The sequence below is a fragment of the Numenius arquata genome, chromosome 1 (assembly GCF_964106895.1).
Source record: "Numenius arquata chromosome 1, bNumArq3.hap1.1, whole genome shotgun sequence".
Taxonomy (NCBI): domain Eukaryota; kingdom Metazoa; phylum Chordata; class Aves; order Charadriiformes; family Scolopacidae; genus Numenius; species Numenius arquata.
Genome location: NC_133576.1, coordinates 16,980,667 through 17,000,216, shown reverse-complemented (window position 1 = coordinate 17,000,216; position 19,550 = coordinate 16,980,667). Strand labels below are relative to the sequence as shown.

The following is a 19,550-nucleotide window of genomic DNA, read 5'->3' as shown; positions in this document are numbered from 1 at the left end:
ATCTTGACTGTTACCAGCTCCTTCTGTTAGAGTCCGCATCAGCGTGAACGCAATTTCCATGCATTGTTTCAGTCTGGAAATGAAACAATTTTCATTAATGGAAACCTGGTTCTCAAGCAGAACAATTAGACCCACTTCAGGTTGAAAAAAGATAAAAGCATGCTAATTTGGATGGAGGACTCTTCTTTCAAGGCAGCCAATTGAGTCATCAGCCTGCCACCCACCTGACCGTCTGACAGGTAATTAGGAGATAGTCCTCTTTTTGTGTGGAGTGTGTGCGTAAACCTCCACACGCTGGTGTCACTGCCCATTGGGACTTCCAGAGGAAAGAGCTAGTCAGTGGCAAAAGAGTGAGGAGAGCACGTTTGTCAGACTGTGCCCAATGAACTGACTCGTTCTTTGATTTAGCTCATGATTTTTGTCTTTTAACAGCTACCTGAAGTTTCTGGCAGTAAAGTCGTCATGGCAGACCTGGGCTGCAAAAAGCCCAGTGACTGCACTGTCTCCAGGCTGCTCAGCGTAGTGGAGAGCGAACTCCGGGCTGGGAGAGACAAAGGCGACCCCACTGAGAAACAGCTCCAGGTTGTCTTAGAGGATGCGACACTCTGGCAGAGATTCAGGGAAGTCACTAATGAGATGATCGTGACCAAGAACGGCAGGTGAGTGATCTGCTCAGCACTGTGGGCTACATGTAGATGGCAGCCAGGGGGGTTAAGAAGTATAATAATAAACTGTGTGTGCAGACTTGAAAGAACTGCAATGAGCACATAGTTTTATCCCTGCAGCCTTGCAGTCCCTTAAAACCAGCACGTGAATAGAATGGGGTGTCCCTGCTCCTTTCTGGTCACTGCTAAACCATTCCTGCCACCCTTTATTCCTGCTTGTGAAACATGCCGGAGAAAATATTGACTGACTTAAGGTTGCACGAAAAGCAAACTTTTGCAAGGGAATAGATGATACTTCTCTAAACCTTTTGAATGACTTTTTGAACTAATAATCATCAGCCTTTGTTAGCAAGTCCTTACCTGTAGACCTCAAATTACTGTACAGAAGCCGACTGGTGTTGTTATCCCCAGCTGCAGTTCCTCTCTCTCTGGCCTTGGGTATTAACAGCTTATACAAGCAGTCTGTACTAGAATGGGGTACAATAAAACTGTGCTCCACGTAGTATGTATGTGCAGTCTGGATTGCGTGGTCCCACAATGGTATTGCTTCGTAGTTGTTGCTGGTGCCCTTAGAAACAAGTGCAGAATATTGGTTAATGCACACAGTCTTAGAAAGACAAAATATTGCGATGTAAATAGATCGCATATCTTACTATTGGGGAACACAGAGGGGCATAGGAAAAGAGTGCAAAACCTGGTGAGAAAGATACTAACTCTGAATCAGACACTGGCTTGAAGGAGGCTCTCCAAGGAGATTCTGCTCTCAACTGGGCTGATAGCAGAGTCCAGCCCGTAACAGACAGGCAGCTACTAGAATAAAGATCACCTGTACAGTGGTACTAAGGTTTTTATTTAATGTACCTTTGCCGCCTCTCTGCTGTTGTCCGTGTGTGTCCCCCCCCAGCAACATGCACATTTTTCTTTTGCGAGACCTCTCAGAAGATCTGCATAGGTGAGAGGAATTAAGAGATGAAGAGAAAGATTTACTTATGTGATGTGACTTCCGTTAACTTTGCAGACTTTGATTTAGCAGAATTTATGGCCTATATTAGTGTTGACTGTAGCTTGACAAGGGACATAGGTGAAAGCAGTTAAAAGGAAAAATCTTGTCTTTTGGCTCAGCAAGGTTACTCTGTTGAGAGAACTGCTACCTTCCCAAAACTTCAGCTTTTGGTGTAACACTGCCTGTTGCCATTCTGATTCCTCCTAACAGCTTATAGGGATAGAAATCTTCTGCTGAGGTTCTCTTTACGCTGAGAAGCTGCTTTTGCTTTAAAAACTGATGTTAGGCTCTGGCAAACTTCTGAGTGGACTTTCACTTAGTAGATGATAGCTTAAATTGATTCCTTAGCAGTGCAAGTGACCAAACCCGAGGTAAGATAGGTTTGCCTCAAATTAATTAAATTTGTATAAAGAATTGCACCTTACCAACAAGTTTGTTTCAGTTTCTTTCCTCTCAGCTAATGTAAATCATGATTGCATGGTGATACAAGTTCTCTCTAAAATGTCTAGGTGAGTGCATAGATAAAATCTTTTTATGATGATGATAAGGGAATCTTTCATTATCTGAATATGCCCGGTTAGTTTTTATTTCATTGTGTAAGCTGCCTTATTTTTCTTTATTCTAACTTACATCCTACTTATCAGCTTGATCCTGTTTTTCCTAAAGCCAGTGATAGCTCTAGTAACGTCAATGGGGGCAGGAATAGGTTCTTTATGATCAAACTACAGCAATCTCAAAATAAAATACCATAAAAGTATGTCACACTGTCACCTGTATAAATCCTTTTAACAAAGTTACTGTAGCATCAAGGACAATGAAAAAGGATCTCTTGCATTTCTGAAAGTATGTTCCTTAACAAACACGTCAGCACACCTAAACCAGGAAATATAGGGAGTGCCCTGCAGCAAAGCTCTCTGAACGACTGCAAGCCGTTCAAAAGGAGACAAACTTGAGACAGTTTCCTATGAGTGCTGAGTTTTTTTCAGATTCAAGATTCTTCAGTGATTGTCTCCAGAAGGATTCTCAATAGAAAAAATATTGATCTAATTCTGCTGCTGCTTAAATCAGAACTAACTCAGTTGTTCTTGCTGAAGGGTATATGAACACTTTTGAAACCTGTGTTCTATGATTAATGAGAAGAGCTGGTTTGAACTTCGGTGTGTGAAAACTACGGCAGATTTTGCGGACATGTTGTTAGCAAAATTCAGAAATTAAACTGAAACCTGATACAGGAGCATCCCACAAAATGAAAGGCTGAGTGATCCTCAAGTGTCAAATTCTAGCATGCACAATTCTATCTGCTGTGATTGAGTCATCTCTAATTGGCACTGAGGGTCCCAAAATATCATAATTAGATGAACCAACTTCAGTGTTAATACAAAGATATGTCTCCATTGCTGTATTGTACTTCATTGTAATAATCACCTGCCATAGCAATATGCTTGGGTGCACAGGGAAGGTAAGAAATATTCTGAACAGGATAGACATCAGTGAAATTAAACCGCATGCTGTTATCACAAAATACATCCCAATGGGTGCAGCTGATACAGTGGGAATGAGTCTCCTATTTTACTCAGATTTATTGCTTTCAATTGGCATTCCAATATCAAATGCTCGGTTTTCTGATTAAGCAGTGTTTATACCATATTAGCTATGCAGTATCCTGAGACTTTGCAATCCATGTTATTGCCTGGATGCAGGAAAGTGCCACTGCTCCCCTCCGCATATGGGGAGAATCCACAGTGGATCAATACAGGCAAAGGCGAGTGGGAGGAAAGAAGCCTTTTCCAGGTTTAAATGCTGAGGCAACTTCACTCGTTACTACACATTCAAGTTTGATATCAAACATCTTCCCGCTCAAGTTCTGTACTCTGGAGTAATTGTAGCAGATCTGCTCTAAATAAATCGAAGAGGCTGAAGTGCTCAGCTATTGCAGTAATGGAGGTCACCTACCTCCATTAGGTACCTACCTACCTGATCAGGTACCTACCTGATCATTGAAACAAACATTCTGACTGAAACAAATTTGGAGAAATCACCATTTGCCATGCTAAAAGAAAGACAAATGTGATTTTAACAGCAAAGCCACTTAATCAGCAGAACAAGTGAGATGGCAGGTTTTCCATCGTTAGAATCTGTACAGGTGAGGATTAACTGTGTGTGAAGCATGTTAATGTAGGGAAGTGCTATAATCTCAGTAATATAGGAGGCTGGAATTGATGGTAACTTTATTCTCTTCTGGCATTCGTCTGTAGGTCTTTTGGGGATAAACCCAAGCCTGTCAAGTAGGAAGGCAGAGAAGTCTGCATTGTGGGCAGAGGGATTAACAATTTGTATGTAACACAAATAGTTCTGAGAAATCTAGTGAAATTAAATTTTCATATGGATGAATTTCCCCCTCCACTTCAATTTCAGCTAAATACCTAAGTGTGTTACTTTGAAGACTGACTGTAGGAGATCTGGGGGGTGCCAGGAGCAATGCATTCCTACTTTTTATCACATCCCAGTTTGATAGCTGGTGCATCTCAGTCAAGAAGACACATTAAATGTAGCATATCACAGTTCAATATATCTTTCTCAATGTTGCGCTGGCCCTACATCACGAAGAATTTATATTAGATGAAAAATCTCAAATTTCTCAAATCTTTTCTTTTCCTGTGAGCAGAAGGTGCTGAATGTATATAGCAAGAACTTTATGAAGGTATCCAGAAAGGTAGGTGGTGAGTGGGATGTTATAGGAGCACAGGAGATTGTCAGCAGCTGGAGAGTATGGCTGCAGGGGCAGAGCACTTTTGGTGTCCCTTGAGACAGCCTGTAGTTTCAGTTCCCTTCTTCCAAATTTTGGATATCTTGCACCATTACCCAGCTAAGCCAAGAGAGCTATTTTACCTTAGCCCCATGGCCACAAACCTCAGCAACCATGCCCTGGTTGCTTGGTGTAACCAGTCTCTCTGTACCTGTAGAGAAAAGGAGCTTGAAGATTCATTGGCCTGTGCATCAAAATGTGGCATGGCAAAATAGCTGTTGCCAGGAGAGGTCAGTACAGAGATGTCTGGGGCAAGGAGGCCTCTTAATCATATAAGAATGCAGGGGGTGGTACGTAACAGCTATAATAAGCCTCCACAGTAATGACATGTATTCCTTGGCAAGCTAAGACACTTAATGAATAGGATACCTTTGTTGGGAGACTCCTCTGTTCTGCTGACCACAAATTCTTCCCAGTTCCTGAAACTGTTGCAGCCCTACTAAGTCTATTGCTGCAGACTTTGAGGCACTGAGAGAGACGCCAATTCAAAGCTGTGTGGTATGGATCACAAGTACCAGGACAGAGAGAAAACTGCTGAAAGTCTAGCAGTGAGCTGCTGCAAATCTCCTTTATAAAAGAAAAAAAAATAATAATTAAAAGGGGATTGAGAAAAGGTGGACCTTTAAGCACAAAAGTAGCATTTTGCTGAAACTAAACAAAGGTAGGATTTCAGTTTTAAATGCACGAGATGGTGTGAAGGCTGGATGATAGATATTTAGAGCTTATTGAAGGACAACATTGCATCTAAAGTGGAACTAAAAGTAGAAGAACCTCATCAAGCTGATTAAGTCAGGAAATATGGAAGGATGGGACCAAATTACTGGGGGAATTGCCAATTGTGAGGTCTCATGGCAAGGATTTTAACCAGACTTCTCAAACTGGAGATATATGTAATGGTAGTGGGACAGTACATGAATACTTGCACTTCAGAAAGAGAGAAAACACATTTCAGCAAACTACAGACTTTTTAGTATCTCCCTGTAATAAGAATTCAGGGTGTATTTTGAAGGATAGAGTAATTAAATTTGTGGAAGACAACAGAAGATTAGATAAAAAGACATTTTATTAAAATTAAGTCATGCTAGACTAACCTGATACAACCCTGATGAAGTAAACAAGTATTTTTAGACAAGGAAAATGTAGCAGACTTATTAGGGCATTTAGAAGAGTGTTAGCTGGAAGCCATTACTCAAGTGGAACATGTCGGGGATTAACACAAGAACCAAGGGAAATGACAGAGGGGAGCGACTGACTTTGCTCACAAAGACTATGGAAAACGACAGTCCCTTCAAAGGAAGGGAGAAAACCCTTTTGTATAGAGCAATGTGGTCAATACATCTAACTGGAGTCTGATGAGTACCTGGAATTACGTCCTGGGTGCTGGAGGTTGCAGGATGGTTTCAGAGGATGTATTGAGAGTCAGACAAACATACCAAGGAGTCTTTCAAAACCAGTTTCCAGTGGTGTCTCCCTTTTTTCTTTCCTGGCCAGGCGCATGTTCCCTGTTTTGAAGATCAGCGTGTCAGGCTTGGACCCAAATGCCATGTATTCCTTCCTGCTGGACTTCGCCCCAACTGATAGCCACCGCTGGAAGTACGTCAATGGAGAATGGGTGCCAGCTGGGAAACCAGAGCCACCAAACCACAGCTGCGTTTACATCCACCCAGACTCTCCCAACTTTGGGGCCCATTGGATGAAAGCTGCCATTTCCTTCAGCAAAGTCAAACTTACCAACAAGCTCAACGGGAGTGGGCAGGTATGGCCTGATGTTTCCTCATACACCTCTTGGCTTCAATTGCAAGCACCTACCAATCAAGAAATATCAAGGGTGCATTTATGTAATTATAGAGGCCCTTACAGGCCTCTTCACCCACAGATGCCAATTATTCTCTGGAGGCCAAATGTAAACAGGAATAAACAGGCCTTAATTGGCTCTTTCAGATTTTAATGGACTTCTTGATGTTAAGAGAGACAGAGTGCTGTGGTTTACTTAATCATCAGGGGGCTTTTCAGAGTTGGTCTTGTGTGCTGGGGATTTTTACATAGGACTTCAGAGAAGGGGGAAAAAATGGTCACAGGTATTAGGTTTTTGTTGTGTTCCACCATGTTGTTTGGTGTAAGTGGAATGTTGGCAGGAGTCAGATAGCAGAATAAAAGGCTGCTCCTAAATGAAATAATTACTATGTCTGCTTCTGCCTCATGATAATTATCAATATTCTATTGAATCAGCTTTGGCCTTTGGAAAGAAACCACATGTACCAGAAATAAGTGACTTTCTCTTTGAACCCCTTAAAAATGCAAACAGGAAAATTAGTTTTGTTTCGTGTTTTATTTTTGATGATGCATTTGAAGGTAAAATGTTGCACAAGACCTTTGTTTTGCTTGTTTGTTTTGTACAAAACTCCTACATTGGATGATACTTGTCAGCCCAGAATCAATTTCTTTCATGTAAATATTATACGTTCTCTACCTGTTATTTCCATTAGGTTTGTGAGGTATATCCATAAGCCTAGTAACCTAATTAGGTAGGAAATTATCTCAATTTTTACGGACTGGAGAACAGAAAGATGACCTGACTTTTCCTAAGTCACAGATGGAATCAGCACACAAGATCTATTGCGGAACATGGAACAGGATCTGAATTTGCAAATTCTTGTCCTGCATCCTGGACCTCAGAAAAGTCAAAGGCCTCAGAAAAGTATGCACGGGAGCAAAAAAGCTACAGGAACCCAGCTTGGAGGGTCAAAGAGACCCTGGGGAAAAAAACAAGGGAATATGATATATGTATATATACATATGGTGAAGTGGAGAGGAAAAAAGTAGGAAGCAGAGGAGGAAAAGCCATATGAGAAATGGAGCCCAAACAAAAGTCACTAAATAAAAGTCACTAAATAACACATGACTAAAGCTCCTCTTGTTTTCTTTTGAAATCTTGACAAGACCATTAAGGTAAACCATGTCTCTGCTCTGTGTTTCAGCTTCCCCTTCTGTGGTGTTATTAGAAAATAATAGCTGACTAGCAGTGCTTTATGCTAATGGCCGTGTTCATCCATATATGTATATGTGTATATATATATATGTGTGCACACAGCACCTTCCAAAGTACAGACTTAAGATTTTTTTTTTTTTGCAGTAGAGAGAATTAAGCAATATAATAGACTTCCTGAAGGAGGTGAATTGTGGAATCAATGCTACTCACAGCTTTTAATGCCAGGTTAGAGACATCTGCCAAGGCTTGTTTAGTTACACTTCATCTTGCCCAGAAAGATGAGTAGGTGACTGCCTCAGCTCCCTCCTGACCCTGATTTCCGTGATGGTGATTCTGAGTCTTTCAAATAGTAGAAGCAGGACAGGGATTGCCCCTTTATTGTTTCAACAGCATCTATTGCCATAGGAGCTCAACGGTTTGAAAGCCATAGCTGCTAACACAAATATTCACTAATGCTGCTGTACTGAAAGCTTTAAATCCAAGTCCAATGAAGTCTCACTCTGTTCAGCCCTGTGGTTCACCAGAAGGGAGGAAGGCACCTGCCCTTCTGCTCTCAGTAATCACTGACTTGGGTTTAGCAGTGACATCTGGTCTATTATAGAGCCAGAGAGAAAGAGCAGCTGTGGGATACCAGAGTGGCATTGGGGTCTGTCTCTCTGTTTTGTTTTCTGCAGATAATGTTGAACTCCCTGCATAAATACGAGCCCCAGGTACACATAGTTCGCGTAGGAGGCCCCCACCGGATGGTGATGAACTGTTCCTTCCCTGAGACACAATTCATAGCTGTGACTGCTTATCAAAATGAAGAGGTAGGCGGAAGCCACACTGTGCTCTTGGTTACCATTGATGAGATGCATTAAAAGCTTATTAACTACAAGTTCAGCATGGTCCTTTTCTTGTTTCCCTACCGGTCCCATGCAGTGTAATGCTCCATCCAGTCTAATAGTCTGCCTTCTCTCTGCACTAGAACATTGTCTAATCTAATGTTTGGCTGCAGTACTAAGCCAGGTTTAGCTTAATATCCTGCCACAGCTATTCCAGACTGGTCCATCTGTCCTGGCATCCCAATCCCTTACTGGAAAAAAACCACCCTACAGTTAAGTCCAGTATCTTTCTGCAGCAATGACTGATAGTTACAACGATAACCCTATCTTTCCCCACTCCTTACAATATGTACAATTGCAGAAGAGTGCTACATTCCATGTGAAAATGTCTTCCCAACCACAAAACTGTAATTGAGGGATGCTTTGGATTGTGACAATTGCTAACTCATGTGCCACATCCCTTAGCTACTGTTGCTGCAGATTTCATTCACACTTGGTAGGAATTCAGTGTTTAAACTCTCTTGAAAAGGGTCTGCCATCCCACAGGATTTGCCAGAGTGGACCATGCCTTTAGGCTGCCCCAACTGGTGCTCTGCCTGTGGCACTGATGAGTACACAGCACTCTGCAATGAGCAAAGCTCTCTCCTAACTAACCCTGGAAAACATCATGTGTGGGGACATGTGAGGCAGTCCCACTTAGATTGCTCTGGAAGATGTTTTGTCAAGTTTCTATTTCAAATTCCTTCACTAACATGCCTTGTTTTCTGTAAACTCAAGATAACAGCTCTCAAAATCAAGTATAATCCCTTTGCCAAAGCCTTCCTGGATGCGAAAGAAAGGTGAGTTCATCTTTTTTTGCTCCAGTAGCATTTTGCTGCTGGTATGGTTAAAACTGGCATAACCGTGGCATCACAACGTGAAAGATAAATCATATAACTTAATCCTGTGTCTGGTGTCTTAACTCCAGAGTCACTCCACTTTTATCAGTGGGGAGACTCTCCACGATCATTACAACAGGGTCTGAAGTGGGTGATGTCCTCTTGGGGATCCTAGGACTTAGCACTGTCTACACAGGAAGCCTGAAATGAGATAGTGTGAACTTCCCCAGTAATGTTATACACTGTGTATGTTCCCTACACTGTACTTACACTCCAATGAATCCCATAATTTGATAGCTCAGGCAGAATAAAAGTTAACCACAGATGTCAAAAAGCATAGCTAAAGTGAAATTGCACTGTAACTGTAACGTAACTACACTGCTATTATTAAATCTGTGATAATGTATGATGTCTTTATTAAAAGTAACCTGTAGGTGCTAACTATGTAAGATGTTAGAGATGCTTCCATCAGAAACAAATTGTGGTTTATCTTTCAAAGTTCTACTTGCATCATCCATGCTAATGCAGTGGGCTGTCCAAATGTTGCATTCCAGTCCACAATTGCTAACAAAATTTGTTTGAACCTGCTATGTCTTCTGACACATGAAGCAATCTGTCTGCCTGCAGGAGAATCTGTATTTTTTTCCATTCCTCTCACCACTTAAGAAGCTGCTGTGCCTCAGTGTCAGGGTTTCCAGCTGCAGAGGGGGAATGCTGCCTTCTGCTTGCCTAGCTGAGCAGAAGACAGAGCCCTGCCTCGGTCTGGGCGGGAGGCCAGGCTGAGGCTGCGGATGGAAGCAGGAACGGTGCCCACAGGTAGATTTAGAATTTCAGGTTCAGCCCCCAAATTTGGCACAAATGTAGGAACATTTTTATGTATGGCATGAAACATGCTTCCCTTACGGCAGACTGCAGACAAATCTACTGCTGCCTAGCAAGTGGTTAAAGATGGGTTTCCCTCCTTTTTAACTTACTTTTCCATTTTTTTAGTGAATAGTTCTGGTTTTAACTTTCTTTTGTAATTTCTCAATGAGAAGCTTTACCACTAAGTATTTTGCTTTCCAGAAACAATCCCAAGGACGCTCCAGAAACAGTCTCTGAAGGTCAACATATGACATATTCTCACTGTAAGGTTTTTATTCACGTCAGCTGCAAGTTTTGTGTGATACGATAGGTGCTGGGAACCTGGGACTTAAGCTTAATTCAGTCATTCACTGAGTCCTGAATTGTGTTCATAGAAAGGGACCCTTTAAAAAAAAAAAAAGATTGAAGAAACCTCACAGTAGGAAATAATGCAACAGTTTCTGCAGGGAGATTATTTTCCTTATCATCCATTTTAAAATCAATATTGAAAGGAATCTAGAATCAAGAGGATGTATGACATTTTTAGGGCTTTCCCACCTTTTTTTTCTTGTATTTGTAACTAAATATTTGTGTCACCTATAAAATTACCTTTCATTGGTTAACAGGTAAAAAAAAGGGGGGAGAGCAGAGTTTGTTTTAATGATGGTCTGTTTTTCTTTCATTTGTTCTTTGATGTTTGTGACATTTTCTGGTAGTTGTTTTTAGGTCTTGTTTTTAGGGTTGGTGGTTTTGGGGTTTTTTCATGGGTGGTTTCTTGGGGTTGGTTTGGATTTTTTTATTGTCAGTTGTTCCATAAACCAGTATTTTGGAAACTGCTTGGTATTTCTGAGGCACAGCTCACTCTGCAAGAAGGCCGGTTGCTTTATTGTATTGCAGTGGTTTAGTGCAATCACAGCTTTCTTCTCTCTTTCCCCTCAAAGTGGGTGGCTGGTTGATTTCCAACCCAGATACAATGTGTGCATCAGGAAGCTCCAATTATCAGTACACTGGGCCTTTGCCTCTGCCAGCTCCACACACTCCCCACAGCTGTGAGCGATATTCAGCACTGCGAGGGCATCGGGCTGCTCCATACCCACCTTCCTACATGCAGAGAAATCATTCACCTACAGGTACAACTGTAATGCTGCTTTGCTTCCAGGGAACAGACACTCTGTGTCACTGCCCGTTGCTTTAGGTTAGCACAAGCATCAAAACAAGCAAAAGCTGAGGCTGGGAAAGAGCATGATGAGTGTCTGTAACAATCTGCACTGAACTCTGCACGCACAGAGTATATTTAAGGCAGCAAAATCAGAGCTACAAAGAGCTGGGTGCACTGTAACTGTTAATTATAAATGAGAGTGAATGACCTTGCTTAAAGTACAGGTCCCAATTAGAGCATTGCAACCCTTCGTTCAATGTCATGCCATGAAGCAGTTGCACTCTCATGTCAAAGCAGACCTTAGGAACATGGAGGGAGCTGACTTGAGATGAGGGCATTTTGGTATTCCAGGAACGTCTGTTGAGTTCCCTTCACTCTCTAGATCTGGATGCAGAGTTACAGGAATTGATTCTACTCTGATCAGAGGAAATTAGCCAGAAACAAAAGTAAGGATAAAGTAATCTGCTCGCTAATTATAATTTAGCAAGGAATCCTGTTTAACAGAAATACTTAACCTCAAGTTATAAGCAAATCTGTTTCAAAACACTGCCAGTCATATGGCAATTATCTTTCAAGAAATTGCAGAAATGCATATCCTATGTCTATCATGCTGTACTTTCTCATATATCCCACCTGAAATTACAATGGTACCTTGCTACTCTCTTAATAAACAAATGAATTTTGTCCTTTTTCCTGTGATTAGGAACCTCATGATCAGATTGCTTCCTCAGGCCTACCCATATTCTGTTGCCTCAAGACAATGTCTCTGCAATAGTCACTGAGGATTTGTTTCTTGCTTTTTTTTTTTTCCCTCCCCAAAGTTAATTTGTTGGAGAGCCCCAGCAATAATCTTCAGGTATTTTCAGGACACGACAGCTGGACTTTGCCATCTTCTCCACATGCTAATTTGCTCTCAGTGCCACACACAAAGGGAGCTGCCAGCCCTGGACCCAGGTAAGGTTACGGGAAAACTGCTGGTATTAGGAGCAGTGAGGCTTGTAGGACTGCCCTGGTGATTCACACTTTATTCCAAGCTTTAATTGGCATCCAGGATTTGAAGCATGTCCTAAGTGCCCAACTTGAGATTCCTGGACAAATCTTCCAACAAGCTAATTATCTCCTGCTCTGAAATCAATGGGATCTCCATTCTCCCCAGCACTGCTGAAAACCAGGGTCTAGGAACAGCCACAGAGAACTCTGGCATCTACAATCTGTGAGCGTTTTAAAGCCAAATTATTTTTCTCTATATATTTCTCACTATTCTCTTGCATGAAATGTGAATCCTACTCCCATGCAGGGATGTAACAATCTAAATCATGTTCTGTTATAAAATATTGTTAATAGGGTAGTAAACAGTTCTAGGAATGGGTGAAATTTAGACCTAGAGAGTCGAGTATTTACCCTTCTTTTCCCAAAATAAATGCACACATTTCCTCTCTAATTTAGGTGCCAGGAAAATCAGCTGCAATTCTTTAAAATTTGTAAGAATTAATGAAAAAATCTTTAAATCTTGAAACCTCACATGTATTTGTACATTTCTCTCCATGCCCTTCTCCAAGGTCACTGGGCCTGATGGTCGCTGGTGGTTTTTCACTTAAAATCTGCAAGTCTAATCTAGTTAGTAACTCGATTCAGATAGCTGCCCTTTAGCAGATAACGCACTTGACTTTACTGTGGTAAGCCTCATGCAGGGGACAATGGTTTGAAATAAGTCATTCAACTTGTACTGCTTTTTTTCCAGCCACTACCCTTGCCTGTGGACAGTGAGCAACAGTGCTGTAAATGTTGCCAACCCAGGAAGCGAGGTGAACAGCAGCCCTTCAAGCATGTTTCTAAGGGGTAATGTCCCCTTACCCACTGCACCATCAGTCCAAATCCCTCTGCAGGGAACGGTGTCTGGCAGCATGGAAACACAAGGGGAAAGTGCTCTAGCCAGACTGGCCGACTCTGCGTGGACATCCTCACACTCTTTTTAATGGACAGGCAGCTCAGGAGGGGAGCTCAGCCAAACAAGACTGACACAAATGCCAAACAACCCCCTAGAACTGCAGCTCAGAGCAGGGATGTGTATGCAGAAAATGGAATCCATCAAGCATCACTTTCCATAATGTACCTCTTGTGTGCCAGAGAAGCCAAAATGCATCATGCAAAGGCAGGAAATGTTATGGGAACCAGCTTATTAGTGTAACCTTTATGCATAATTCAGGATGATGTTCAGAAAGAATCTTTATCATTAGTTTTGCTTCTATATCACATAAAAAAATGGTCAAAGACATGGGAGTGAGTGAAGCAGACACGGCAGCTGGATATTTGCATGTCATTTTAAAAGTCCTTTCTGTAACTAACAGCCAAGTCCAGGGGAATTTGTGAGCATGTTTGCAACTGGTAATTTGAAGGGACAGCGCTGCTTTAAAGACTTTCTGAATCCGTCACACAAAGGTTTTCACAATACCTGAAACTAAACCCTTCAGGGGATGAAATCAGTCTGACACCCTAATGCCACCTGCATACAGTATTCTCTGTCCCCTTCCCTTCTCCAGCTCCTGTTTGCTGTTTGTGTGCTATAGGGATAATGGACACACTCAAGCTGAGAAAGCAGCTGCATTATAGCAGCAGCATGAAGGGCATTTGGTTTAGCATTTATAGTCTGATGTGACGGTCTTCGAAATGAAAAGTTCCAATGCTTTCTATATGTGCTATTTTTGAAAGGGTGGCGGGAAAAGAATTATAGAAAAAAGATTCAGCTTGCATTTCCACTTTGCTTCAGGTATAGAGTACAAATAAAATATGAATAAATGGTCTGTTATCTCCTCAGTGCCTTTCCAAGGTGTAAACACATATAGTATCGTTTACCTAAGTAATTGCCTCTGAGCAATTTAAAGGAGCTCTGCCAGGAGCCAAGTTGACAGGACAGCCATTTTCTATTCCTTGGCCAGTGACTGGCCGTATGCTCTTGGGCATGGTATTTTGTCTTTGTACCTGTTTCCCCCCTCACCTTTTGTCTCTTTCAGCTTCCTTTTTCAGGGTACAGCTTTTCCTATCCTGTGTACAATATCTAGCATAGTGGAGGCCTGATCCTGTCTGGGATTTCTAACCACTGTGATGCAGATAATAGCCATCCCTCAATCTTCCTTGTCCTCTCATGTGCCTCCTCAGACAAGCCCTATCAACCTCTCAGAGAAGAGTGCTGCCATTTGGTCTCTTGCAGGGGTAAAGAAAAAACTGCAAGCTAACTCACGGAGATGTGTCTCTGTATAATGAAATGCCCAGCAGCAATTCAGTTCTGTTTACAGTCATGAGCATTGACAGGGGCTAGACAGATAGCCCTTGAAGAGGAAATCCTCAGCATAGATATAGAAGAGGATTCTCCAAAGCTCCTGAGAGCTGGTGTCTCTACAGAGGTGTTTCTGCTTCTGCCAGATACAGCAGATTCCCTTTGTGAGTACTCATTTATTGCATGCAGGCTCCAGGAGCAGCATTTTAGTTTGGGTAGACATTAGGGGCAGCAGCAAGGAGCACATTTTCATTCAGGCCATCAAATGTGCATCTGTCGGGTGAACTCCATAATCTCCTCTTTCATATTCTATTACCTCGGCCCTGAACCATCCCCTTAAGGTGCTCTCAGTATTATGTACGTTCATGACTTCCCCATCTGGCCTTTGAGATTTGCTGCAGGCAAGACAATGTGCCAGGATGCACTCAGTAACGGTGTTAGTTGTACTGACTTGTGCTGCTATCCCCTAAACGCAAAGTAACGAAGTTGCCTTGTATGTGCATTTTTATTAATAGAGGCATTGGTCAAGCAGGAGCTAGTAGAATGCAAAAAGCTCTGTGGCCTGGTATTACTCTAATCCTTGACAGTTCTGACTGTAAATCTGCCTTTCCACATTCTGTCAAAAGCTTGGTGATGAGTTTCTCAATGTTTTATTTCTCTGCCTTGCAGCCAGAAATGTAAGTAGGTGTTTCTCCCAAAAATAGCTCTACTTTACACATGAGGTTTATTAACTAACTTATGCTACCCTCTTCTGGCTGTTCAGCTCCCCACGTACATACCACATGCTGAGTCTATGTAAGATGGCTATCGATGCTAAAAAAAGGAAAGTGGTGACTTCTGTATGTTACAGGACTTGTTACACTTCCTTCACGGTTAACGAGTTGGATAATTTCTTAGTTTTTCTATATACTGCATTACAGTAACAGAAGAGTGATTATAAGGTGCTACACACACTGCATTTTTATTTCACAAATAAACAATCTAGGAGAAAATCTAATTAGCTTTCCTACTAGGAAAGGACAGGATTGAAAGGATTAAAAAAAAGGATCAAAGTGAACATGCTGAGTCGTTTTTCTTTCCTATCACTGTAAGAGCTGCCATGACTCATGTCATGGAAGGCAAAAAGTTCTGAGATCTCAGAAAAAAGCTAAGTTTTTGTCATTGCAGACAATCTGAGTTAGCCAAAGCCTGAGAAATGACACGGAGGGATAAAAATACCCTGGGCTTGCTCACTACCTTTACGTTTTGTTACTTTGGTAAAGGCTTTGAGAATTGGTATCTGACTTCTAAGAAGCAGTGAGAGCACTGAAGAAAGCTTTTGCCACTGGTTGACAAGAAAAGCTGCTGGTTTAACTTTGCAGATCTCGTTTCCTAGCACAGTTCAGTTCCCTACAGCGCAGTAACAGGCTGGGATGCTAGCTGCACCCTTCTCCTGTGGGAGGCAGATTCCCTTAAACTGTATATAAACCATTCCCCTCCTGATAAACCATTACTGTACATCTGGTTTTGCAACTATAGTGCCCTTGTTCCCCAATAGATTTCTGCTTGCCATTAAAAACCATCCAACAATAATTTCTGACTGAGTATTTCACTGGTTGCTATAAGCAGTAACTGAAATTGCAGCAAGAGAAGAAAGCACACGCACCCACACCCCCAGTTTTGATGTGTCTTGACAAAGTCACTTTTTGATTTTGTGGAAGAGAAATACATCAAGAGACTGCAAGAGCTCTTGAGGTCTTCACGGTAAATATGCTACCCGGTACTAATGACAGTTCATTTATTTCAACTTAACTTGATTACAGAGTCTTCTTAGCCATGAAACACAGCAGGTTTTGCGCTAAGGAGCAACACCGGGCACACGGGCTGCGAGGCAGCCATGCCATCCCTGTACCTGCACCCGTCCGGCCTCTCACTTGGACAGCTGGGAGTGCGAGCACTTGGGGCCACATCTCCGTACAAATCTTCACAGAATTAGAGGGAGCAGCCATTTGTTTTCCATTTCTGCAGGGATTTAGCACTGTACCCAGCTACCGTACTGTGAGGTTGCAAGGTGGTTCCTGTGACACCTCATTTAACTGTATCCCAAAAAAAAAAAAGGGGGGGGGGGAGAGGGATTACTGAAAACATAAAATCTAAAGGGTAGAAAATAACCCAAAACTTTAAGAAAAGCTGTTTTGCTTCCGATGCCGCAGTTTCTTCTCCATGGTCCGCAGCAGTAATAGGGCCCACGGGGCCCTATCGCCCACCGTGTCCCTGCTCCCCCTCGCAGGGCAACCGGCTGGGCGGGGAGGGACGCTGTCCCTGGCAGCAGCCGCCCTTTAATCCCTCCGGTGGCCTTCAGCGGCCGCTAAACCGCGGCTTCACCTCAGCTTTCCCGGCACCGCCCGGCCGAGGCGCCTCTCCCGCGGCCATTTTGGGCAGGCGATGCGTCGGCCCCGTGGGGACGGGCGGTGGCGGCGGCGGACCCCCCCCCCCCCCCGGCTGGTACCGAGTGCGCAACCCGGCGTTCGGGTCGGTGGCCGGGTTGGCTCTGTGCGGCGTGAAGAGATCGGCAGCCTTTCCCTGGGGCGGCAGCAGCTGCCAGGGCGCTGCCAGCCCCAGGTCCGGTCTGAGGCAGGTATCTTTACTCTCAGGCTTTTTCTTCAGGGTTTATTTTCCTGGCACTGGGGCATGTGTCCTTCCAAGGAGGCCTGTGGAGAAGCTTTTCTCTCAGAGGGTGGCCCGCAGCTCCTGAGGTAGCTCCTGTTTTAAGCCTGTAAGGAGGGCTGATGCCCATGGCATGGCAGGTGGACCTAGCAGCCTGGGTGGCCCCATCCATCCCCAAAAATCACACCTCCTGTGCTTCCCTCGGTCCTTGCTGGGTCCCTTTCTGCCACAGGTTGTTCCAGACCTCGCGCCTCACCTCACACGCCTGCATTCACCACAAAAGAGGGGCTAGATGGCTTCTGATGTTCCCATCCCCGACTGTGGAGATTAAAGGGAACGTCCGTTAGTTCCCTGAGAGGCAGAAAAGCAGAAAGCAGGTAAACACCAGTGCCCTGAAGCCCCCAGCAGAACCCAGGTGCTTCGTGGTGAGCCAGCCCTGGGCCCCCATCAACACAGGCATCTCTGCCTCTGTTGCCAATGCAGAATAAGCAGTAGGTAGCCTCCTCAAAAGCAAAATTTCCCACTTCACACCATTGTCCTGCCCGGTCCCCCCCCCAAGTAGGCTGTAACCTGCCCTCCCCAGGAGATCCTGCCTCTGCACTTGCACTGGACGCCACGTTGCTGCTCACCGGCACTGCCAGCTTCACCCCTCAGAGCAGACTTGGCCGAGGTATTAATGAGTTCTCAGCTTATCAAGAGCTCTCAGGCTTACAAATTTTTGGGTGTTTTGGGGGTTGTTCAGTGAGGATGTCCTGCCTGCTGCGGAAATGCTTTAGGATGACTGCCCGTTTTTTCCTAGTATGTACTGGTGCAAAGAACACAGGCATTTTGAGAAGGCTGGGTGTTTGACTAGGCACAGGATAAACTCCTACTGCATGGCAGAGTTCAGCCAGGTTTGTAGTGAACAGAACAAATCAAAATGCCACGGCCTGGTTCCCAAAACACTTCCTAGGCAAGGGTGCATCTGTTTGTAAAGGCCACTTTTGCCAACAAAACTCTGCAGTGCCTTCTGTACGTGGCTGGGGCATTGGCTCAGCACTGGCTGAGGCAGAAGGGTGCTCCATAGCGAATCTTTAGCATGTCTGTTGGAAGGATCTTACTTTCTTGTCCTCTCTGTGACTCACTCTAAACTGTTTTGCTTGCCTCAGTCTGTTACACTCACACATATTATGTCAGCCATAACACTGAGGGAATTCAGGAAGTCAGCAGTAGCTCTGGTGAACCGTCTGCCTGTCTGTCCATCTGTCCATCCATCCATCTCTTATCCTGTTGGAGAGAGGGCTCTCTGTATGCTGTACTCTTTGTAAGTTCTGGCCTTGATCTTATGTTTTTCAAGGTGTCTTTTTAAAAATCAGCTCATGTTAGTACATACTGTCCTATAAGAGGACATTTGTGTATTGCAGTTGAGAGATACTTTGCTATAATCTGTGTGTGTTCATCCTTGCTTTCCTCCTGCTTTCCTGCTGCTTTCCTTCTGCTTTCCCAGTGTGGGCTCTACACAGTGGTGTAACAGTCCCATTAAGGCACCCTGGACTGAGATCTGGATTTGAATTTTTTGCATCCTACATTTCTGGAGTATCTACAACTTTGTGTTTAATACAGACAAGAACTATTTTTGTAAAATATGGATCATTATTTGATTCTGAAATGCCATGCGGCTTGCAGAGTAAGCAGAAGAAGTTTGCTTCTGTATTGATTCAGTCAACCACTGGAGCAATCACAAATTTTCTTAGGAAATAAAAAGCAATTTTCTGAGTGGTAGAGAGTTTCCACGGTCCTAGCTGTTCAAGAAAGTTGTGTCATATCTTCTGAATCTGTAAAAAAGGCTTGGTAGTGTCCAGAAAACTAGGTCTAGCTGCCAATATTTCCATTTTCTCCTGTTTTTTTTTGACCTATTCTGCCACGAAATGTCAATTCTCTGACTCTTTGCTGTCTGGAATTTAGCAAATGCAGAAATAGGGAGAGAACAGCTGGTAGTAAAGTTAACAACACTTTTAAGCTTAGAAAAATCTGGGATTTTGTGCTCTTAGAAAATATTGGTGTCAGTTTAAACTTAACTGCTACAGTTTGTACATGCTGAGGCGCGACATTGGGTACTTGGTTCAGCACTGGTGTAGTTTTGTCCTAAAGCTGGTTCTGGGTTCTCATCCTCGGGCAGATCCTCTGCGCAGCTCACCTGTGTTCTGTTTCTGTTTGCTCTTAAAATGAGCATGGTAACAACTGATAATATTTAACCATTCTTATATTTTATCCATACAAGCTGGTTATACAGATATGTAGGTTAAAAATAGTCCTTCTAAATATAACACACTGGTACAAACCCACTGTTTCCACCTAATGGCTGTAGCTATTGTGTGTCATAGTCTGCTAGGCCTGCAGCAACAAGAAGTAACAGTCCATACCACAGAGCTGCTAATGCTTGCTATATGGTTTGAAAGTCTCTCATTTAAGATGTTATTGCAA

The 19,550-nt window shown here is 43.2% G+C and overlaps 1 protein-coding gene across 2 annotated transcripts; it reads left to right on the top strand.

The window, feature by feature from the left end:
• Nucleotides 1-300: 300 nt before the first annotated feature.
• TBX19 (T-box transcription factor 19) lies at nucleotides 301-13,143 on the top strand. 2 transcript variants are annotated; one of them, XM_074151892.1, is made up of 8 exons: nucleotides 301-659; nucleotides 5,966-6,230; nucleotides 8,138-8,272; nucleotides 9,065-9,126; nucleotides 10,231-10,292; nucleotides 10,950-11,138; nucleotides 11,989-12,121; nucleotides 12,909-13,143. In XM_074151892.1, exons 1-8 carry the CDS (start codon nucleotides 463-465, stop codon nucleotides 13,141-13,143), a joined length of 1,278 nt encoding a protein of 425 aa, XP_074007993.1. In that variant the 5' UTR covers nucleotides 301-462. The 2 variants fall into 2 exon arrangements, with proteins under 2 accessions (XP_074007993.1, XP_074007984.1); XM_074151883.1 differs by having other exon boundaries at nucleotides 463-659; nucleotides 11,037-11,138.
• The last annotated feature ends 6,407 nt before the right edge of the window (nucleotides 13,144-19,550 follow it).